The sequence below is a fragment of the Oreochromis niloticus genome, linkage group LG15 (genome assembly GCF_001858045.2).
Source record: "Oreochromis niloticus isolate F11D_XX linkage group LG15, O_niloticus_UMD_NMBU, whole genome shotgun sequence".
NCBI lineage: Eukaryota > Metazoa > Chordata > Actinopteri > Cichliformes > Cichlidae > Oreochromis > Oreochromis niloticus.
In genome coordinates, this window is record NC_031980.2 from 13276658 (window position 1) to 13300568 (window position 23911).

Consider the following 23911-nt stretch of genomic DNA (forward strand, 5'->3'; position numbering starts at 1 on the left):
ACCGTCTGTAAAGGAAAAGGTGATTGGATCCCGTCGGGTTTTTCTTGCGTTGGAGGAGGGAGGGGTCACTGACCACGAGGATCCACCCGATTGAGAATCAGCCGAAATCAACTAAATATCACAGCACGATGACGATAAATATACACGTACTTCTTCTTTAAAAACTCCCTTTCAAATAAGCTTCCTGGACACATTGCCTTGCTACTTTTATTACTGAGTCAGCATTTTGTTCACAAAATGAAATGAGCCGGCTATCTAATACGGATTCATTCAAACTAAGCCAGTTTATCCTATGAAATGTGAGAGTGATTTTGGGTGGGGAAGTGTCTCTGAGACTAATTTCTATGGTACCACACGTTAGGTTGCCTAACACAGGGGGATTTGGTGCTCAAAAGGCACGCTGGGAAGGCAAATTGACACTGACATTGTTATACGCATGTCTACGTAGTTCACGCTATTTACAGGGAGGGGGCACTAGCGTAGACAAACTCTTAGCTTTGACTACCAAGCTTTGCTAAATCACCGCTCTCTCTCCAAGGAAACAAAACAATATAGAATCGTGTTGACGGCGTGCAACAAGCACAGATCCTCTCTCGACACGACAACGCGTGAGTATGCCCTCACATCTGTTCACAACCGAATCCAAAGCTGTGTAAGGGAACTGCTTTGGAGGCGGTTGTCGCCGTGCGAGTATTTCCCCTTTTGTTTAGCGGTTAAGGCCCCTCTGTTTGGAACTTGAAGGGGGGCCATGTTGTTTAGCCACTCAGTGTTTGGCTGATGTTTTAGCTAACAACAGCAACATGGCTATTAGCGTTTGTTAGCTCCCGGAGATGGCCGTAACGTGTTGTGTACAGTGAATATTGGATAATAAGTCGAGAAAATGTGTTCTATTTAACATGCAAAGCCACTCCCTGACTATAAAACAGGAGTGAATTAAGCGAATTTCTTTGATGTCTCACCAATAATAAACACAACAGGCCCTTTGCGGTTAGCACTAGCTGGTTAGCTCCACTGAACCAATGGTTAGCTTTAACCATGTTCGATTTCCGCTAGCAGAAATACATGAGGGAGGGAAAAAGTAAACAATCAAAAAAACCGAGGATACAAACCAAAAAGCAAAAATAATCTATTAGATAAATAAATAAATAAGCATTTACGCAAATTCCCGATGAAAGTCGTTAAGGTAGCTTCCTTATTGTAACAGCGGCTTGCTTGCTGCTGGCTAGGCTAGGCTAGCTAGCCAGGCTGCTAATTGGTGTGCCACAATGAACAGTTTCAAATTTGAGTACGTTGTTGCAAGCTCGTTACATCATCTCAAAAATCAGTCGTGGCTATCGCTGAATAGTTGCATTTATGCGTGTATGTCTGTGTGGTAGCCGAAGCTTTATTACTGGTATCCCCAGTCTTATAGTCACCAGCTAGTATTTGGCTAACGACAACGTTACCGAGCGGTGTTGCTCTTATAAGCCACCAACATCGATGTCAGTCGCTTGTTTTGTTCTTGGCCCGATCTTTTTAATTTAACAAAACATTAATAACCTGTTGTAGGACAAATAGTTCAGCAGAATTAGACAACTATATCCCTGGCGTGTTGTTAGCAGCTCGGGAATTAGTCTTGTCCCAGCGAGGAAAATTAAAAGCATTCGTTATCATTTTATTATTCTTTTGGATGAACGTCTTTAATGGGATGCAGTGTAAAAGCTGATTTTTGTCTGAAGGCTCAAGGAGGATTTAATAAGTCCACGATGTTCGCATTATAATAGCATGGGCTTTCATAAGAGCCAATTATAATGCCGTAAACACCACATTGTAATGGGTGCTACATTACATTATATAATGAAAGTAAATCTTACTTTGTCTGTTTATTGTTTTGTTTTGTTTTTTAGGCTTTCCCGTGGAATGAGCATTCCATGCAGCATCCTAGGTATGAATGACGTGGCCTGGCAGGAGACAAGAGGTGGGATGCTGCATGCAAACGGTGCTCCTGAGTCTGGGGGTGTCCGAGTTCATGGCGGAGGGCCCCTAGCCACAGTTGGGGGAGCTGGTCAGGCTCCTGGAGGGCCACATATACAGGGCATGGACAGGGTTCCTAACCCTACCCCAGGTACCCCACAGCCCCCGCTGAGCGGGAGGTCTCAGGATGACGCCACAGTAGGATACTTCTTTCAGAGGCAGCCTGGGGAGCAGCTTGTGAGTTGCACACCTAGCAAGCATCGCTGGCCTACTGGGGATGCCAATCATGTCGATCAGGTAAAGAGTTGGTTTGTTTTTTTGTTTTATTGAGATAAGGCATGTGGTGATGTGCAGTTTAGTATAATTACCAGACAGAACAAGTCCTCAATTTTCACTGATTATTATATTGGTATAAACGGCAAGTAAACAATCTGTTGTTTATTGTTTAAATGTAGTACTTTGTTATTATTGGAATTACAGACAGGTCTATCCACAGCCGTTTGCCCAGTCAAACGTGAGGTGAGGTTTGGAGTGCAGATTTCAGAGATCACCAGTCTCTTACTACAAGTATTAAAAACCCATAGCACTGCTTCTGATTTACAACAGACATCAGCAAGATTATAGTTTTGGCCATTGTGTCAGCACAACAGGGGTGTGAGTCTCACCATGTTGACTGAGCCAGAGTTGTAATAGAAAGTGTGGTTATTAAATAATGAAATAAATGCTGCAATTACACTTTAATGAAGAAAGCTTGTCTTTTAATTCTGTTCCCCTTCAAATTATTCCCCTTCTGCACCTACAGACTGCTGCACTCGGGGCTTTCAGTGATCAAAGCAGCGTAGTAAGTCTTCTTCCATTAGTGGTCTAAGAGGCTTCATGGTTTTGTTCTACACTGTTGGATCAGGCTTGGAAGTGCTTCTCTTAAACGCAAATGTGATTTTGAAGGAAAATAAATAAAGTTGCGTGGTACTTGTATCAGATGAATAAGGAGGGTTGACATGTAGTTGGCCAGAAATGGCTTCACTAGGACAGCTCAGCATACAGATATGGATGGAAATATTTTCCCACAGCTTTGGCTTCTCTTTTGTTGACCATATATTGAGAAATGTCTACAATCTGTCTGTAGTAATGTTAAGCCAATGGTGCACTGGAAACCAATCCTCTTTTTAATTTCAAAACCTGTCTTTGTGTTTCATTTCATTTAATAGCCACACCTCACATCCTGTCTCAACAGTACTTTAAGCTGCTCTGCAGCTTTTTTTGTTGCTACATACAAAGCCCCGTCTCGTGTTTAGGTTATTTCATTTTTTTTCTTCCAAACTACATTCAAACTATTCTGTTTCATGCAAGCAAGTCATTGTGCCCTGCAGAAGAGCGAGTATAATCGCCTCTCTTTATAAATCATCATGTGTAGTTTGTGCAAATGGTTTTTGTGTTTAGCGCTGCATAGGTCCTAGTCTAGAAATGTTTTTTAAAAAAGGTCTTTCTCAGATTTTTATTTTTATTTTCAGTTTTCCTTAACACATCATGTATAGTGGGCAGGGGGGGGTCATACAATAACCAAAGCTAAATGATCGTGTCAGATACCTTAACATAAGTCGAACAGTCAGGATTAATTGCTTTGGGATTTCATGTAAGATAACTTTATTAAACAACAGTCTCTTATTGGCTTAACAGCATATTCAAAATACCATGTAAGTCATAATTCGTGTCTGGCTTATTTCACAAAACCAGAATGTTACGTAATGTAAAAACAATTGCACAGATTGAAGAATAAATGTTAGTTTTTTGCTATGAATCTTTATGTATTCTATTGAATTGTCACATATTCTTACAACAAGCACTCTTTAGCATTGCAGGTACAATTTTACAGTTAAAATTTTGTTAAATCAGTGCTGTTTAATTTAAAATGTTTTTTTTTTTTTTCTTCTTTTTTTTTCCTTTTTTAAATCTCTGTCTCAGGTCCGTGCAGTGGATGAAATGAACTATGATTTTCAAGCTCTTGCTTTGGAGTCGAGGGGGATGGGAGAGGTAAGAACAGTTTTTGTCTGCATATCGTTCACTCTCCTCACTCTTGTACAGTTTTCTGTGATTATTATTTTATTCTTTCCCCGCGCTACAGAATTGAAAAGTGACTGTACACATCTGTAGGTTGCTATTTTACAGAGGCCATATTTAAGTATGGCTATCTTCAGTCCTGTGAAACCACGTCTACAGAAACTATAGAAATGCTGAACTATTTTTAAAGCATCAATGTTTACACCACCACCACCGAGTCTTTAAAATACAGATTTATTGTAAACTAGTTCATCTTACCCTTTATTGAAATCCGTTAAACCCTCACCTGACCCTGTTTGTTTGCCTAATAAAGAGTTTTCTGAAAGCTTTTTGACTTAATGCTATTACTTTTTTTTTTTTCTTTTTTTTAACGATAAACACCTTCTGCTCCTCTGTCTGCTACACTGATGTAGTTACATTTTTTTCATATGTCTCAGACCCCCCACCCCAGGCTGCTGCGTGTAAATCTATGTGCAGTCCTCTACAGTGATGGTAAAACTGTGTTGTATAGGAGTGTTTTTCTTACTTTATGAAGCGAGAAGACTAAAATAGCCTGTTCACTTAAGCAAATAAATTGTTCACTTAGTGTTTGGTTAAAGCATCAGTTGCAGCATTGACTTTCTTACTAATGACAAATCTTCTTAACAATGGTCATAAAACTTGGCACGACTTTCCTAGAAATCTTCAAGCTCAACCAGCCTTTTTTCCTGGCAGTGTAGATTGGGTCATTGACTTGTTTGCCTCACCGGAGCACTCAAGGGGGGGAAAAGATTTCAGTTAGAATTTAATCTATTTTAAGAGGAGTCTGAAACAGAAAATTTGTACGGATTCTTTAGAAAAGCATTATTGAACTGACTTGAAGTTAACCAAGAGTTGCTGAAAGGTCTTGAGTGTAATAGCCCCAATTATAGGTAATTAGTGTCTATAATGGGTAATTAGGTCCAACTTACACTAAATAATAAACATTTGAATCCTATGTCAATAAAAAATTCTTATGAATTAGTAGTCAGTCACTCCCTATGTCTGTGTACAAATACAGTCTAAACCGTTATTGCAGCTTAGATTGTTGAATTAAGTGATTTTTCCTGATATCTTCCAATTATGCCAATTAATTATTAGTGAGTTTAACTTGGCCTCAAAACATTCTGTTCTCAAACATCCCATTCACATACGGAGTCGAAAATACGTCTCCCTTTGCACTCGCAGTTTGGAATCATAAATGCAAATGCTTTTCTACACCATTCAGAAACGCTGTTTATTTTTTTTCTTAGCTTTTGCCAGCAAAAAAGCTCTGGGATTCTGATGAGCTGGCCAAAGATGGCAGGAAAGGAATGCTTCTTGGAGAAGAGTGGAGAGACAATGCATGGGGATCATCTCGTGAGTGTCTTTTCTCTAATTAATTAATTATTACATGTGTTAAGATATCTGTTCCAGTCATGTTTTTGGGAATGGAATAGCTCAGTTTTCACAGGTGCCTGCCAGCTATAACGTTTTGATATAAATACTGTTAGAACGATATAAATACAGTGGCAAGAAAAAGTAAGTGAACCCTTTGGAATTTGTCTTAAAATCAGGTCAGATCTTCATCTGAGTTACAATTATAAACAAACCAGATTTTTTTTTTTTCTGCTTTTTTTAAATTTTGTGTTGAAATTGCACACATACACAATTATTTTTACATATATCATGGCGCATTTTGACTTTATTTTGTCCAAAGGCTATGTTAGAAAATGGTAAACATCTCCCTTCACGAATACCAGCTATAAATCATTCCTGGTTAGGACAGTAAGGACTGATTTAGAGTAATGCAGCAAGTGTTTGTAGAGCCTGTGGTGTAACTTGTGTAAGTGGCCGACTTCATTGGCGGCATTTACGCTTGTGCGAAATACATTCTGTGCTGATTACCTCGTGGTTATGTCCTGGTCATTTCTATGCGGAGTCATCCAATAGAAACCAATTAACTGGTGGGGCTTTTTTTTCCCTGTCTTTGATTCCCACTCGCTGCATTCCCTCACATCTATTCTGATAGGTTCAACAACCTGCCTGCAGGAATTTGCTGACATTTGTGAATCCTTACATTGATGCTATGATCATTATTCCTCATATTGAAGTGATGACAGTTATTCTCTCACTGATGAATTAAGAAACTGCAGCAGAAAGGCAGCTGGACATGCACAGGAAGAATCGGCAGTACTGAACAGGCCAATCACAATCGTTGTGGGCTGCGTGGACATGATGGGTAGTTAAATCGCTGGTTAGAATGCCACTGCTGTCCATAAAACCTTGCCTGATATTTGCTAAAGGTGTACTTTGATCCTTCACAGCACTACTGCAATACTGAATGATGTAGCTAAACTGCAAAGTAAAGCCTGCGCTTCCTTTGCCTGAGTTCAAATTATTCTTCATTTATCTCATTTGTCCCTTTTATCCAACATTTATCTGATTGGTTGTCCCTCGTAAACGGAAGGTTAGAACAGCAGGTGAATGGAGCTGCTGAGCTTGCAGCCAGATATGTGTGCATAAGATGAACATATTAAGCACATCTGCTCTAAGTGACCTCACACAGAGCTAAGAGTAGGGGAAAAAAAATGAAATTAACCATTTAGAACAGTCTGAATCCTTACTTACTAACCATAGCTGATTATTTGAAATAGCCATGTTTATTATGAGCATTGACCATTGTGCCCATTCACATATGGCTGAAAATGAGCTAAAGTATAATAGGTTCCTGTTACAAGAAGGTCTAACGGTTCAGTCAGAGCCCAGTTTCTTAATCTAATAGAGGTGCTGAAGAATGAGCTCGAGGATAATTCACGCCAGAGATTCATTTCTGACAACATGGCTGAAGTCAGACGATTCTAGAAGAATGAGTCAAACTTCCTCCTGATTGTGGCTGCAGAAAACCTTTGAGATCACTGCTGCCACAGGAGGTTCAGTCACTTGTCAAATCCAAGGGTTCCCTTACTTTTTCTACCAGCAATCTAAAGTTTTAACAAAGACATAAGAGATTGTTTGGGTCAAACATCACGTTTGTGTTACTTGTGACTCAGATGAAGATCAAATCAGATTTTCTGACCAGTGAACGCAGAAGAACATGTAATTCCACGGGTTCACTTCGCTTGCCACTGTATTTGATTACGACTTTTCGTTCAGATCATTCAGTGTCTCAGCCAATCATGGTGCAGCGACGGCCAGGCCAGGGTTTCCATGGGAATGGTGATGCCAATTCTGTGCTTTCACCTCGCTCAGAAGGCGGAGGTCTCGGCGTGAGCATGGTGGAGTACGTCCTGAGTTCGTCCCCTGGTGACAAGATGGATGGCCGCTACAGGAATGGTGGCTATGTAAGCCAGACTCTTGCATCTCATCGATCTTACCAAAAGTGGAGTTTGGATTTCTTTGTCTAATTGTTTTTCTGTCTGTCGTATTTACACAGGGTGCAGGAGATGCTGACCAAGATGGGAGAGAGAAAAGTGATGCGCAAGAGAAGGTGTCGCCTTTTGAAGAGGACAAAAGCCCTGAGATGAAGGTGGGAGAGGAGAGTGATCCTACTAAAGCCAATGGAAGAGGTCTGCTGAACGGCATGGACAGAGACTGTAAAGACTTCAAGTGGGTTTTCCTTTTACAGTGATACAAGTTAACCAGTAGAAAATGGGTTTAAAAAAATTAAGTGACTTATGTGGCCATCTTTTAAATAACTGTATCTCTGATATATGTGCAGATGTTTAGCCTTTCAGTTCAAAATTAAATATAAAATATCAGACTGTGTAAATATGAACATTTATAGGTTGATTTGAGGGTTTTTAGACTTTGGTTTCACCCCAAAGTAACAGTTGTGTATAAATATGGCAGTCCTTCTTAAACTTAAATTGTTTTTTTTGGTTTTTTTAGCCCAACTCCTGGAAGCCGTCAAGCTTCTCCCACTGAGGCTGTGGAGAGGATGGGTCCCAGTCAGACAGGTTTGGAGATGATGGGGCAGCACCACCACCCTCATGTTCTCCAACAGCAGAACCCCTCCCAAAACAAGGTCCAAGCTGAGGATTTCCAGAACCAGGAGGCCCAGAACATGGGCGGTATGGAGCAGCAAGCTGGTGTGGAGTCCTTACAGTTTGACTATGCTGGTAATCAGATTCAGGTGGACTCTTCAGGGACTCCAGTTGGATTGTTTGACTACAACTCTCAGCAGCAGGTCTGTTAAATTCACAAAATCTAGTTGGTAGTTTGCTCAGCAGGTTGTGAGCAGTTTGTTGATTTTTTTTTTTTTTTTTTCTCCCCAGTTGTTCCAGAGGTCTAATCCATTGACTGTTCAACAGCTCACTGCAGCTCAGCAGCAACAATATGCACTGGCTGCAGCCCAGCAGCAGCATCTTGGTGAGACAGACTTTGTTCTCCTCAGATTCTTTTGCAGTATTGTTTAACTGCTTTGTCTCTCAGGTTGTCTCTGTTTGAGTTGCATAGACTTTTGAATGAGAATTATATTGCTGTTCTTCCTCATATTACTCAGCTGGCCTTGCTCCTGCGTTTGTGCCAAACCCTTACATCATTAATGCTGCCCCACCTGGAGCTGATCCCTACACTGCTGCTGGGTTGGCAGCAGCAGCAACGCTTGCAGGTGATCACATGTTCATCCGCAAGTTCTCATTGATATCCAACAGATCATTATTATTTTATTTTTCTTTTACTCTTCATTATCTTCTGCCCAGATCCAATGTATAACTTCAGAAGTGTTTTTTTTCTCTCCCCCCTCCCCAGGCCCCACAGTTGTTCCACCACAGTACTACGGCGTCCCTTGGGGTGTGTACCCAGCTAATCTTTTCCAGCAGCAGCCTGCATCTACTGCCAATCACTCGGCCAATCAGCAAGCATCCAGTCAAGGGCCAGGGCCAGGGCAACCACAGGTAGGAATAATTTCTTTAACCAGTATTAATTCCCTACCTTATTCGCCTCGTATGATTGTATGAAAAATGTGCTTCAGGATGCGGTTTCAGTCATCTGTCTGTGACCAGTTATCGTGTGCAGAATGTTTATGATGACAGGATTACCCTGAAAATGAGTCATCCATGAAGACCTGCTGTTAAAATTTAGAAAAGTTAAAAGTGGGCAGGGCTTCGGTGGCGTAGCTCCATCAGTTGTGCATTTGATTCAGAAATGTTCTGGGGTTGGTTGTATATGTTTCCGAGCAACTCGTGACGTCTGATCAAACCAAACAGTTGTGGTAAAACACGTTAGCTATATTTTAGCTGTTCCTCATTTAGTCACTTGTTTATTTTTTGTTGTGACGACAAGTTGAGATTGCTTCCCTTCCCAGTGCCAGTAACAGTATTTTTTTTTTTTTTTTTTTTTTAACCGTTTCTGCCAGGTGATGCGCACTGGAACCAACCAGCGACCTCTTACACCTGGGCAAGGCCAGCAGAGCCAGCAGGAATCCCTAGCTGCAGCAGCTGCTGCAAACCCTGCATTGGCATACACAGGAATGCCTGGTTGGTCTACCATTTCATACTTATGCTGTACTGCAATGTAGCCAAAGACACTGACAACCAAATACATTTTTTTTTTTCCTTTGTTGGTTCACATTAAGTGTACACAGTGTGGAAGTAGTAGTAGTAGTAGTAACAAAACACTGAAACAGTGTTTCTAACAACACTCTAAGTATGTTGTGTAGTAGTAGTAAACTGTAATTACTAGAGATGGCACGATACCACTTTTTTATGTCCGATACCGATATCATAAATTTGGATATCTGCCGATACCGATATGAATCCGATATAGTGTGTTTTTTAATCAATAAAACTGTTTTTTTAATATCTTGCTGCATTTTGTATAAGTTCATACTCAAGTTTAAATAAACAACAACACTAAAGCTATTCTGTTATACCTGTATGTAAAAAAATGCACTGCACCCAAAATATTTCATAGTTCAGCAACACTGATCAATCTAATAAACTTAAACCTACTCCATCCTCCCTATTCTGGTATTTTAAAGAGTACTTAGCAGAAATATTAAGCAACCTAACTAATAGGGTTGCAAACTCCCAGCAAAAAAAAATAGGGAACCACCCCCCACCCTCCACCTCATGATGCTTAATCGATGTAATCAACTTTAATTTGATGCAGTGTGGAAAAAAATGCACAGAATTAAATTATTTTTCAAGAATAATTAAATAGATTCAACATCTTTCTTCAACAGAATTGCAGACTGCACAGATGGTACTTTCCCAAAGGAAAAAGTACTATAGCTTACTAGGGTATATTAGACTTAACAGTTACTATATACAGTAATGGACTTCTATACATTTTACATCAGATTAAAACTTTGGGTGTAAGATTCAGATAATTATTTATTAAAAGCTAGACATTTTAAATGAGAATAAGAAAGAAAAGTATGTCTTTGTGCCCCCTTTTCCCTGTTCATGCCCTATCGGCCCCCCTGGCTAAACTTTGCTAGATCCGCCCCTGCACAGTTACCAGCCGTCAGGTACGTAGAAAAGGATCCTGGTGTAGAAAGTAATATTAAATAAATTCTAACAACAGCTTATCAAGCTTAAACGTGCTGCTGTTGTTCAGCCGCTGGTTTCCTCTTTCTGGTGCAAAGTGGGCCAAAAACAAAGAAGAGAGACGGACTCGCGACAGAAAAGCCGATCAGCTGATCATTAAGCAGTTTCACGATTGAAGTAGCCGCAGGAAGGTGAGGGAGGGAGAAGAGGCACTCGCTCCATATATCGGTTGTTAAGCTTAACGTGGGAACGCTTTACAAACATTCAGAGATGAACTTACACACTTGCTTTACTTCTCTCTGGGATAACTTCCTCGGAGATGAAATGCTGGATTGCTAGCGAGGCTACAAATACACACAGCCGCTCAATCACGTGATGCACACTGCTCCGACCTGCTACGGTTATAAGCCGAATTACACCGTGTCGCAAGTTTTGTGAGGTGTTTTTTTTTTTTTATATTTAATGTATCGGATTACATTTTTAATTTCTCACCGATATCCGATCCAGTAATTTAGGTCAGTATCGGACCGATACGTAATATCGGATCGGTCCATCTCTAGTAATTACTAACTATCTCCTCTTTGTGTGTCTTTTTTCTTCCTCAGGTTATCAGGTTTTGGCCCCTGCAGCTTACTATGACCAGACTGGAGCTTTGGTAATGGGCCCTGGTGCCCGCACCGGTCTGGGTGGGCCTGTTCGTCTAGTCCAAACCCCACTTCTTATCAACCATGCAGCGGCGCAGGCTGGTAAGAATTTTTTTTTTTTTTTTTTTTTTTTTCTTTAATTTGTTTTAATTAAGGAATTCTTTTCTCTCCGGTGTCACCAGCTGTTTGCTCAGAGGGGATCTGTGGATGGTTTGGTGTTTGTCTATCCTGTTGTAGGGTTTTTACATTGCATTCAAGTGCCTTGGGGTAACTGTTGATATTTGGCACTATATAACTCAAATTTAGCTAATCTAATTGCATTAGAGATCATTATTTGGAATTCGGTGACTGTACCAACTGTTATTTTGTCTGATTCAAATCTCAAAAAAGGTCTCTCTCATCTCCTGTGGACTATTTTTTTTTTTTTTTTTTTTTTTTCCACTGACACCTTCTTCAAAAAACCAAATGTGACGTTGATCAGATAAGCAGATCTCATAGTTTGGTTTATATTTGTTCTGTTAGCAGTGTTTGTCTCCTGCAGTTACCACTGCTGTCTCCACTCTGTGTGTGGGGAGGACACACACCGAGCAATGTTTCATTTGGCTATTTTTGTGAATAAATTCATTACTTTAATACGTTCCCAAGCCTCTTACCCCGAGTTTAATCACCACACATAAGCAGTAACCTTTAAATATAGGTGGAAAAAATGATTCAGCCAAGAAGTCCCAGCTTCTACAAAGTGTGTTCACGCTGATGGTTTAAAATGCAAAGTGGCTCTCCCAAAAATAGCTGAATATGTTTATATTTAATTCTGCTTTTTATTATTTGTTTATATTTGAGCTTGTCATTTGTGTTTATCTGTGGAAAAATGACTTCACCCACTTAGCAGTTCTCTAGCAATCTGCCAGATCTGCTGTTTTGAGTAGGCACAGTTGCATGCGCACATGTAGCGATCTGATTTGTATAGATGTCCTCTTCTCAAAATGATAACTTAATGAGTGCTTCTGTGTGGTGTGTTGAGCAAATAATATGTGTGTGTATTATTAATAGAGCTGGGACTTTTTTTTTCTTCTTAGATATGCCTACTATAATGTCCGTCCCACACACCCACTTCTTTCTATTCTTACTTGATTAGTACCACTCATGTGACTTTTCCTCACCTTTGACCTCTCACAACAATCTCTCTCCATCAGCAGCAGCAGTGTCTGCATCTGGCTCCGGTAACAACATGTCTGGTCCTCCAGCCAACGGACTGTACCGCTCCATGCCTCAGGCTCAACCTCAGCCGCAGCAGCAGCAGGCTCCTCCACCCAGCAGCGGCCTGCCCTCCAGCTCATTCTACGGATCTGGATCAGTCCCTAACACCTCTCAGAGCAGCTCCCTTTTCTCTCACACCTCTGCTGCCCCACCACCCCCAAGCTCTTCCCTGGGCTTCAGCAGCACCGGCGGCTCTCTTGGCGTTGGCCTGGGCTCTGCTCTTGGGGGTTTTGGCTCTTCTGGTCAGTGGCTAAACGACATGCTGCTTGTAGAGGAAAATGGTCTTGAGTTAAATTTAAGTTTTGTGTTCTAAAAGTGCTTTGTTAATGATTTTTCAGTATCCAGCTCGACCAGTAGCAGTGTATCCCGCAGGGATTCCCTGTTGGCAAGTTCTGACCTATACAAACGAGGTGGCAGCAGTTTAACTCCCATTGGGCAGCCGTTTTATAACAGCCTGGGTTACTCCTCTTCACCTAGCCCCATTGGCCTTACACCAGGTCATTCCCCACTCACTCCTCCGCCATCTTTGCCCTCTTCCCATGGATCCTCTTCCAGCCTTCACCTAGGTAAGCCTAAGGGGGGGATGTTTACCTTTGGTCGAATGTTGTTTTTGAGGTAGAAAATAAAGAAGCATTTGAGCCTGTTCGTAAGTGAGGATTGATGCGACTTAAATAGAATAGAACTTTAAGTTGTCATCCCCTGTTAGGGGCAGCTTCAGTGAAATTGATGCTTGTAAATGAAATATTCAAAATTGTCTTATTTAATCCTAGGTGGCCTGACAAATGGCAGTGGTCGTTACATTTCTGCAGCTCCCGGAGCTGAGGCCAAATACCGGAGCACAGGCAGCACGTCCAGTCTGTTCAATTCCAGCAGCCAGTTGTTCCCTCCCTCACGGCCCCGCTACAGCCGCTCTGATGTCATGCCATCTGGACGCAGCCGCCTATTGGAAGACTTCAGGAACAACCGTTTTCCAAACCTCCAGCTCCGTGACTTGCCTGGACACATGGTGGAGTTCTCTCAAGACCAGCACGGATCCAGGTGACGGGCCTAATTTAATGCTTGAAAATGCCACAGCACAATAGAATATATAGGCTTTTGGGAAATAATGAGTTTCTTTTAGGTCTTGTAAATGTAAGCCTTAGCCAAAAAAGAAAAAAACGCAAAAAACTACATTGCAGTGTTACACTTTGTATAATGAGTCTTTGGAGTGTCTTTTTAATCGTTCACTGCTTCCTCCCATCTAGATTTATCCAGCAGAAGCTAGAGAGGGCCACTCCTGCTGAGAGACAGATGGTGTTTGGAGAGATTTTGCAAGCAGCATACCAACTGATGACTGATGTATTTGGGAATTATGTCATCCAAAAGTTCTTTGAGGTTGGGAGTGTTAAAGTTCATCCTTGTGTCTTTTGAGTAACTGCACAGTATAAACTAAACTAGATTCCATTTATAATAGATTACTCTCATATTGTAATAGATTCCAGCATATATAATATATTTTTTATGTTGTCTCAGTTTGGAAGTGCAGACCAGAAACTTGCTTTAGCGACCCGTATCCGCGGACACGTCCTTCCCCTGGCGTTGCAGATGTATGGGTGCAGGGTCATTCAGAAAGCCCTGGAGTCCATTTCCTCAGACCAGCAGGTAATTGTAAGTGAGATTTCACTTCTTTATAACCTTTTTATTTTCTATTGAAAAGCATTTTATTCGTCCTTCATATTAAAGGCTTTGATTTAAACAGTCTTCTTTTACGATATACTTTGATGTCATTTTCTTCCATTTAGAGCGACATTGTCCGTGAGCTTGATGGCCATGTGCTGAAGTGTGTGAAAGACCAGAATGGGAACCATGTGGTACAGAAGTGCATTGAATGTGTCCAGCCTCAGGCCCTTCAGTTCATCATTGATGCCTTCCAGGGACAGGTGGGTCTTTTTAGTTTTTGTTTTTGTTTTTTAGAATAGCTGCCATATAATAAGCTGCCTTATAATGTAACTACCATTCAGTATAGTTTATTTTTGTAGACTCGTGTGATCCGTAGGGTTGCATTAATATCTAAATCCTCTGATGTACTTTCACTACATGTAACAATAAGTACTGTTTTTATTTTCTAGGTTTTTGTACTTTCCACACACCCCTATGGCTGCAGAGTTATCCAAAGGATCTTGGAGCACTGCACCCAGGAGCAAACTCTGCCCATCCTGGAAGAGCTTCATCAGCACTCTGAACAGCTGGGCCAGGTGTGCACATCAATTTCCTCTCTGTCCCGTTTTAAACTCCACGCTGACTGCCTTATTTTTGCTAGCTGCGACTGATCGCTGTTGACATTTATCATTTTATGTTGCGTATTTGCATGTGTCCTTCATGTTTGAACATTTCATATTTTTAGCCTGTCATTGTTCCTGTGTAGTTGTGGTCTGCTAAGTGTAAGGATGAATGTAATTGTGCTGTTAGCTGACATTACATCTGACATATGTGATTATTTAAACATCCACCCTGCCCCCCTCACTTATTCCATCTAGAAATATCAAGGCGTATCATTGGAGATGACACCCAAAACATATTATACAGTGTCCCGTGATGCACTGTTCAAGGTCAGAATAATTTGCCTCTATCGCGGATGTCCCTGTGCTCACTTCCTTTTTCCCCTCTTTATTTTTTTTAATCTTTTCTTCTGTAAAGAATCTAATTTAACATTTAGATAGTTTTCCAACTCCCAACATTTATAGTCCTTTCCTAACCCACTGAGCTGCCTGTTCTTTCTTTTTCCTCCCTTCTTGCTTTATGCCAGAGGATTTAGGGACATGCTAATCTGCTGTCTGATGATCCCTCTTTTGCCTACAGCATTTTTTGATCAGTCTGTTTTTCCCTTTTTTAAAAAAAATAAAAATAAAAAAAAAAAATCTAATTTTGCTAAAATTATAATTGTTTGATTCAAATCTAGGAGTGTGAAACTCTATTATAACCAAATAGTTCACAAATGGTGTTTTAAAACCAACATAATGCAAGTTCATGTTAAAACAGATTGACAGAAAATGGTTCGGGAGGCAAATACTTCAAATTTAAAGGTGGAGATCACACTACCTACCCAACAAATTACCACTTTAACAAGCTTGGCAGTTGAGTGGTGTTATTTGTTGTTTGGTCAGTTAATTCTTTGTCTCCATCTTGTCGCACTAAAAATTACACCCGTAACTGTCTATCACCCGTTTCTGAAGGGGCAAAGATGCTATTGGTTGTGTTGCCTGGTCAGCGACACAAACCAGCAGCATCTGTTTTGTCTGACCTTCCGCAGTGATGACGTAAGGGTATTCGAAATACTACAAATGGGGGTGTCGCTCATTCATCGGCCAATCATTGTAGAGTTGCATGATTACCCTATCAATCGAGGCCAATGGGGAGAAAGTAGTGCATGAGTATCAATCATGTTCAGTTGTATCTCACAGTTTGTTTGGTTTTTTTGTTGTTGTGATTAATCTTGTTGAGATGACTTTGCCTTGCCCTTACATCTCTGTTGCCTCCTGCAGGATCAGTACGGTAACTACGTCATTCAGCATGTTTTGGAGCATGGCAGACCAGAAGATAAGAGCAAGATAGTGGCAGAGGTGCGCGGGAAGGTTCTTGTCCTGAGCCAGCATAAATTTGCAAGGTAAGCTAAGCAGTCTGTATGGATTAAGAGTGGGCTGTATATTGTTTGCAGATTTTGACATTAACAGGACAGACAGTGAATATTCTAAAGTTCATTTTGTATGAAATGATTGTGAAAAATAAATATTCTGTTGTGGGAGGGAAAGCACTCACATTACTGTCAGTATTAGAGCAGCTGTGTTTCTTCACACTTCTGCTGGTGTGAGGACAGATGTGAGTGATTTGCACTAGCAAAACTAAGGAACATAAGTTGATGCATATCATCTGAAGATCAGTCAATACGCTGTTGTTGTTTTTCTACATCTTTCGAGTGTTTACATTTGTAAAAAAACGGTTAATAGTAGGTTTATAACACGCAGGTTAACGACTCACGTTTGGGCCTGATAGGAGATCATTTTAGGCCTGGGATAATTTATCAATAACCATGTGGTAACAGTGGCAGGAAGTTCATAACCTAGATCTTTCTTGAGTCGAGGAAGATGGGAATGCTGAATTTTAGGTACCTGATGGTTCCATGTTCTTTGTTTTTAAAGCAGAGTCCATTCTGCTTAGCTTGGAGTAAATTCTTTTGTAATGTATAAGTGGCAGCATGATGGTACAGTGGTTATGGCTATCACCTCACAACAAGAATGTTCCTGGTTTGAATCTCCGGTTTGGCTCAGGCCTTGCTGTATGGAGTTTGTAAGTTCACCCTGTGCCTGCATGGGTTTCCTCGAGCTTCCTCTCACACTCTGAAGATATTCATTTTAGGCAGGTCCTGTGCTTGAAGTGTATAGCATAAAATTATGATTGAATGCTTGGTTAAGATGAGATATGCAGTGAAGTGCCTTGAGTGGTCCATAAGAATAGAAAAGTGCTTTCTTAATGTGAGTACATTAGGCAAGTAGATATTTTAAAAGACACGTCTATGTTGAACTAAATGTGTCTGTACGAGTCGTTATACCTGTCATATTGGTTTTCGCTCTTGTGGATGTGATGTGTTTGTCAGTGAGCAAACACGACTTTAGGCCAACTTTGGACCTTAATTAATTTTAGTTTGATTTATTTAATTACATGGCTCACGACTATTGTGAATATGTGGGACAACGGATGTTGGCTAAGTAGGAGGAAAAGACCACAGAAGTTTCATGGAGGTAGGGACAGAGGGTGTAGAGGGTTGGTGTGACAGAGGATCCTAGGGATGGGGTGAGATGGAGGCAGATGATCCACTGTGGGGATCTTTAAAGGGAGAAGCCAAAAGTTGAGGACAAATCCTCGACTAGGAGCCAGTATCACAAAACAACTCCCACGTTCAGTTCCTGTAGTTAAACAAAAGTGGTTATCTACTTGTTTCGTAATACAAGGTTTTCCAGTCTTGCTACCATTAGCCAATTTGTAAAAATACACGTCTGCTGGCAGCAGAGTGGTATATTTTATAAATTTAAAAGATGAGCTGTAATATTAGGAAAAAATAAGATACTCACAAACTTAACATAACTGCTGCAATTAAACAGCAATATACAAGTGTATGAGTGTTTGACGGGAAAAGTGATCCTTGTAACTTTTAGAAAAGTGATGTAAGAATATAGTAAATGACTAATATCCTCTGTAGTGTAACATGGAGCAGTCGGTAAGACTGTCTCAGTGGGCCATCATTGTAGCATATGTTTAGAGTTTTGTGTTTCATAAAATTCATAAACTTTTTCCAACTGAAGTTGTTGGAAAAAGTTTGGAATTCTAATCAATAAATGTCCTCAGCTTTAGGAATAAATTGCTGTGTAACTCTAAAATTGAACCTGTTAGCCAACAGAAAAAAAAAATGAAGCTGGGAATAGTAGTCCCCTCTCCTAAAAACCTGTGTCTGGTAGATTGTAAACTGATAGACAAAGGGCTTAGACACTCTAAAAACTAAATGCCCTTATTGGGATGGTCCAGTGGGGGAGGATTATCTGGAATTTTCTATAGTCAGTAGGTGGGAATGTTGTACATGTTGTTTTCTTATCAAACATAACCTGGTTGTGTCAGGTGTAAAAGTAGGTCAAAGTAATCCTCCTTCATATTTCCCAAATTCAAGTTTACCCCATTAACCAGCCCTTGCATCACAGTTGGGGTCTTAGGTGTAAAACTTCAGAATAACCATGGCCTGTAACAGGTCAGCAAAAACTTAAACTAATTGAGCTGTTTGAACACACTGCCTAATAATTACAGTTTGCTAACACACATGCAAACATTGCACGTGATGCCAAAAACAAAAGAAAATGATTCTAATATGCTGGCATCTCTCTGCTTCCATCTGTTCAGTTATAAACTTGAGTAACAGTAGCATATTTTTTTTTTTTCCCCCAGTAATGTGGTGGAGAAGTGTGTGATCCACTCCTCGCGTGCAGAGAGAGCTCTGCTGATAGATGAAGTGTGCTGCCAGAAGGACGGGCCCCACAGCGCCTTGTACACCATGATGAAAGACCAGTACGCCAACTATGTTGTCCAAAGAATGATCGACATGGCAGAACCTGCTCAGCGTAAAATCATCATGCACAAGGTGAGTCGCCTACTAAATGTGCTCATGTTAGTGGTAATGGGTGTTAGTGGGTGGATTGTGGTCCATTTGATCCAGTGAATTCTATCTGTATTCTATAAGGTTTAGCAAAGCTTAAAAAGTCTAATCTGTTGATGTCCATAGTTTCTGACAAGTGATCAGATCAACTTCGCTGGTAAAAGTTTAACTGTGAAGTTTTATCAGTGGTATCCAGGGCGTTGCACAGCTCATTCAGATCATGAAACAGCCAATGTTAAAACAAGTGCCTGCATTGGTGCTTTCAAGGACCCTTGATATGTGAAATATGACCAGAAAGACCTGTTGTTAGTCATGTTATCAGTGCCATTATGTGTACAGCGATTGTATTTTGCATGAAAACAAAGTAATAACTAGGGTGTGCACTTCCATATGTATCTGCCAGCATTGTGTCCATTGTTTACATATTTTACATTACTCTTTGTGTACATCAGTGCAGGCTGTTGTGAAGGCTCTTGTGTTGACATCAAACTAGTTAGTGCTGTTTTTGTTTTTAAACATCAGTGTAGTGTTGGCACCGGAAATTTGCTAAAATATCTGCATTCTTTCTGCTGGCCAACAGGGGGCGACTCCTGTGGTTCCAAAAATAGCCATTTTTTTTGTAGACTTCTGCAAGAAAATCACTTAACTCATGAATTCAGTAACCCTTTTACATACACAATCTCCGTCAGTAGTTTCAAGACTTACTTAATGTAACATGATATGCATTTTGTAAATTATGCTACCCATAATTTGAAAACATGCCCATTCTTTACCCCTACTTCCAGATTTAAAATCAGTCGAGCTTCTTTAGATTTTAAATGCAGTTATCATCTTCTCTTCTTTCTTTAGATCCGGCCTCACATTGCCACTTTGCGTAAGTACACCTACGGGAAGCACATTCTAGCCAAGCTAGAGAAGTACTACATGAAGAGTGGATCTGAACTGGGTCCAATCGGCGGTCCCACGAATGGTCTGATGTAGTCACGTACACATCCCAGGTCCCCTGAACAAGTGGAGGAGTAGGAGCCCCAAACCCCCTGTTCTGTCTGAGATGCGCTCCTTAGCCATAGGGGTTAGCCTTTGACGCCCTCTGTTATCCCATCATTTGGGGGGGCAAGTTACCAAAAAAACAAGACAAGTCAACTTCACCTAAGAACGCTGTGACAACTGACCCCTGCCACTCTGCCACCCCTGGTGCAGGTCCCCAGCGTGGCCCCCAGGGGACGCACAGTCAGCAGGCTGTTTATTCTTTTTGTTTTTCTTTTGTTTTCCTCCTTTTTTTTTCTTCTTTTTTTTCCCTGGGTAAAGCACAAGCCCATTGTTAATGATGTAATTGATGTATTTGACTGGTTTTCATATTATCTTGTACATTTAGTTTTTTACCTTGTAAATTCTCTGTAGAAAAAGAAATTATTACACATTTGCTGAAATTTACAGTTCTTACAATTAACACCAGCAAGTGACTTTATAAAGGCTAAACTGAGTGATCCTTTTAAAACACGATTCCATTTGTTTTTGTAAACAGACAGCTGTTCTTATTAAGCTTAGGCAATTTATTATAATATTTGTATATTATCCCACACACAGTTTAAAAAAAAAAAAAAGAAAGAAAAAGGAAAAAAAAGTGTTTTCCCATGCCAAAGCAGCTGATGGATTAGTTTTCAAATAGCATCACATAGTATGGATGGACAGAAATCCCTCCATCCACAAGCGAGTACTATGCGTCACGTGCCACAGTCACCCAGAGGTCTTTGAGGCCGCTTTGCCAGCTCGGGGTTTGGAAATTGGTGCTTTACTCTAGGGTAGCGTTTGCCAGTGGTGGCTTTTTCTTGCCTCGTTTTTTTTTGTTTTGTTTTTTTTTTCCCCACACCCTTTGCGGGAGTGTGTGCATGTTTGGTTACTCCAGCAGCTCGTAGCCTGCATTATGTTTTGGTACTGACAGAATGAGCTGCTACATCCACCGAGCACCATTTGAGCCGTCTTACTCTCCCCTCATGCAGGCGATCACTTGATTTTTATGCAGGGGGAAATAAAACGCTACCATTTAACTTAAAGAAGCAGAGCATGAGGTTTGGTTGTACAGCGGGCGTATGACCTGGTTTAATATTAACATAAAATGACCATAGCTTTGGGTGGGGTGGGGTGGGGTGGGGCTTTTTGCAGGGATAGCAGGGTGGGAGTGGGGTACGCGTTGGCATGCTGTAATAGGTTTTAATCCTTAGAATGATTTTTTTTCTTTCCTTTATGTTTTGTGTAACATCTTATCTGTCTTGTAGTTTGAGATGAACACTGCCCTAGAAAACAGTATCTTTATGTACTGAATAATCATCTCTTGTGTAGAAGTAGTTGAGCAATGTATAGCATCTTTATGTATGAGTAAATTGTTGCTCTTTTTTTTTGGTTGAGGGGCTTGCAGCAGTGATGGGAACCCCCACCGCCTGAAGGTCAGAGCAGTCCAAAAAATTATCATTATTATTATTTTATTTCTGGAATTTGGTCAGTTTTGTACATCTGAGGTGAAATAAATTAGACGTAGCTGAAGAAAGGGATGTTTAAAGAACCTTTTTCTTTTTTTTCTTTGGGTATGTAAGTGGATTGGCGGAGGCCGGTGGGGCCATCAAAAGCTATACAATTCACCTGTAACGCTCGTAGTGATGGCTTCTTTGCTTCATATGAATTGTAGAATAAATGTAGTATATGTGCAGTTAATAAGTGTAAGATTATTAGTTTCACTAAAACAAAAAGTCTAGTTGTGGTGTTTGACAGGCCTTGCTCTAAATTTGTAGTGATGCTTTTATTTGTCTGTACAGTTGTACATTTGTAAACGTTTATGCTGTAAATGGGATGTCTTTTACACTTTTTCTTTATTTTTCTTTTCTGTTTTTTTGGAGGGGGGAGAAAAAGGCTAATGTGCATTTAGATGTGTGTATATTCATCACTCCTTTCCCCTTGAATATAATGTATACAGGTTTTATTTGATCAAGTGTTATTTTAAAGGAAATGAAAAGTTAATGGCTTCACAATCTGGCATGGTTTTTGTTTTTAAATCTGTTCTGGGCCAGCCTCTATTTGTACTGAAGCTGTAACATCCACTGTTGATAGTCTTTCTGATGTGTGACAGTTTAAAAAAAAAAAAAAAAAAAAAAGGAAAAAAAGAAAACACTCTGTACTAAAATCGAGGCTGCATTTAGTCCTCTCTGCTACCATGGAAACTTCACAGGATATGACGAGAATTATTTTTGTACAGAAGAGTGCTGTATTTTGGAACAGCTACTACCTTGTAAGCAAAAGCAATGTAAAATATTGTCAATTATATAAATATGAACATATGAGTTTTGTCACACTGTCAAAGTCATGTACATTTTCAGGTGGCCTTATGTACATTTCCAGATGTTAGATGAAGAAAACGAACTCCTTTTTCGAAGCAGAATTGTGACATTGTATGATTAAACTGTTCTTCTAACATTTGACCTTAATTATTGCCGAGTTTTTTTTCCTCCTCATATATTAATGATTTCTTTAATCATTTCAAGATGCTGGATTTTAAACTAACGCTGAAATAAGTGCCCCAAAATTAGTTGGTGTGTGTGAATATGTGTGTGTGAATTAGGGTCAAGTTTTAGCCTCAGTGAAGACTAACATGTTTTTAAGATTAGCTTCTTTTATCTATGTATAAACACATCCACTTGTATCAGTATGTGCCAGACTGGTGTTGGAAAGATTAACATTAATTTCTGCTTTCCAAAACAATTAAAAAGCCTTCACTTCACTAAAAACGCAGCAGCTGGAACAGAAGCTAAAAGCGAACTTGTTAACTCTTCTGTATTTTTCTTCATCAGCTTTGTGGTAAATCAAAAATTACATTTATATTCCTCCTCGCGTATGAAATGCTGAATGACTTAAAGATATCTTGGCATTTATCTCAGTTTCCAGCCTTGGTCTTAGTTCCTACAGTTACAAGTCTTCAGGTCCTTTTTATGTAGAACAGCTCCCACTCTGAATCCGGTGACCCTGAACAGTCCCTTAGTTATGCTGCTATAGTCTCAAATTGCTTATGGACTTCCTGTGAAGCACTGAGCACTTCTTTTCTGAGGTGGATTGATGCTGGAGCAGCCGTGGCTAAGGAGATAAGAGTCTACTATTTATGTCTGACAAGGAGCTTAGGCATGAAATAACACAGAATGAATGATGCGTGGAAGTACAACCCCAAGCCCCAAAATGTTTAGATGTTGTGTAAAGTGTAAATTAAAGCAGAATGCAATAATTTGCAAATCTCATAAACCCATGTGTTATTAATAATCAAATACAGAAAACATCAAATGTTTATAATGACACATTTTATTATTTCATGAAAAATCTTTGCTCATTTTGAATTTGACGGCAGGAAGACATCTCAAAAAAGTTGGTTCGGGGGGAAAAAATACTTGAAAAATTCTGACAAAGAGATTAAAGAACATTTTTCAACTAATTAGGATAACTGGAAACGTCAGTTACATGATTGAGTATAAAAATCGCATCTTAGCAACGAAGAGTTTCTCAGAAAGGAATCTGAGCCGAAGCTCGGTGTAAAATTGTGAAGGCGTTGGATATGTCATCATCTACAGTACATAATATCATGGAAAGATTCAGAGAGGAATCCCAGATGTTTACAAACTGATGTTAAAAGAAGAAGGGATGCTATACAGTGATGAACATGGCCCTGACCCAAAGATATGTTTTGTTAGATTGGTAGATTTCTGCATTTTAAACATGTTAATATATTTTCTGCGTTCTATTGTGAACAGAAAATGGGTTTATGACATCTGCAGATTCCTGTATCGTATTTTTACTTACCTTTTACACAGAGTCCAAACATTTTTGGAGTCAGGGTTGTAAAAAACATTTTGGTCGAGTAAATAAATAGAGTAATTAAAAAAGCACGTCTACCATCCTCTGGCCTTGAGCCTGTTCTGTAAGATATCTTTTTCTGTGTGAAGGGAGTTCTTCCTTTGGGCCATTGCCATGTGCTTCTGGGGAATCAGCTGATTAGTATGGTTCTCTTTCTTTACCTTACAATATAAACACCTTGAGAGGCTGGTGTGGTACATAAGCAAAAATGATTTAAATGATCACACATGAATACACAGTGAGGAACCAGCTTATTATATCTACAAACAATTCTACATAACTCTTTCAATTCTTTACTGAATTGGTTCCAATCTTTTGTTCTTCTGAAAATTTTATACAGCAGTTATTATAGTTTTATGGTTATCTCTATATCGTTTTGACTTTTTGTTTTAAATTCAGTTTATTTTCCCTTTCCAGGGTGGATTTTTTCATTATAAATGTTTATT

At 39.9% G+C, this 23911-nt stretch overlaps 1 protein-coding gene across 9 annotated transcripts; it reads left to right on the forward strand.

The window, feature by feature from the left end:
• Positions 1–136: 136 nt before the first annotated feature.
• On the forward strand, positions 137–22054 carry pum2 (pumilio RNA-binding family member 2). 9 transcript variants are annotated; one of them, XM_013271986.3, is made up of 24 exons: positions 137–608; positions 1887–2250; positions 2756–2794; positions 3916–3984; positions 5283–5388; positions 7165–7352; positions 7445–7617; positions 7900–8197; positions 8286–8379; positions 8513–8620; positions 8761–8906; positions 9368–9488; positions 11108–11248; positions 12340–12645; positions 12742–12969; positions 13174–13441; positions 13648–13777; positions 13916–14050; positions 14185–14322; positions 14512–14637; positions 14920–14991; positions 15925–16046; positions 18371–18563; positions 19428–22054. In XM_013271986.3, the coding sequence occupies exons 2-24, from the start codon at positions 1900–1902 to the stop codon at positions 19557–19559; spliced, it is 3684 nt and encodes a 1227-aa protein (XP_013127440.1). In that variant the 5' UTR covers positions 137–608; positions 1887–1899; the 3' UTR covers positions 19560–22054. The 9 variants fall into 9 exon arrangements, with proteins under 9 accessions (XP_013127440.1, XP_013127443.1, XP_013127442.1 ...); XM_013271989.3 differs by having other exon boundaries at positions 13916–14044; XM_013271988.3 differs by having other exon boundaries at positions 12343–12645.
• Positions 22055–23911: the final 1857 nt, after the last annotated feature.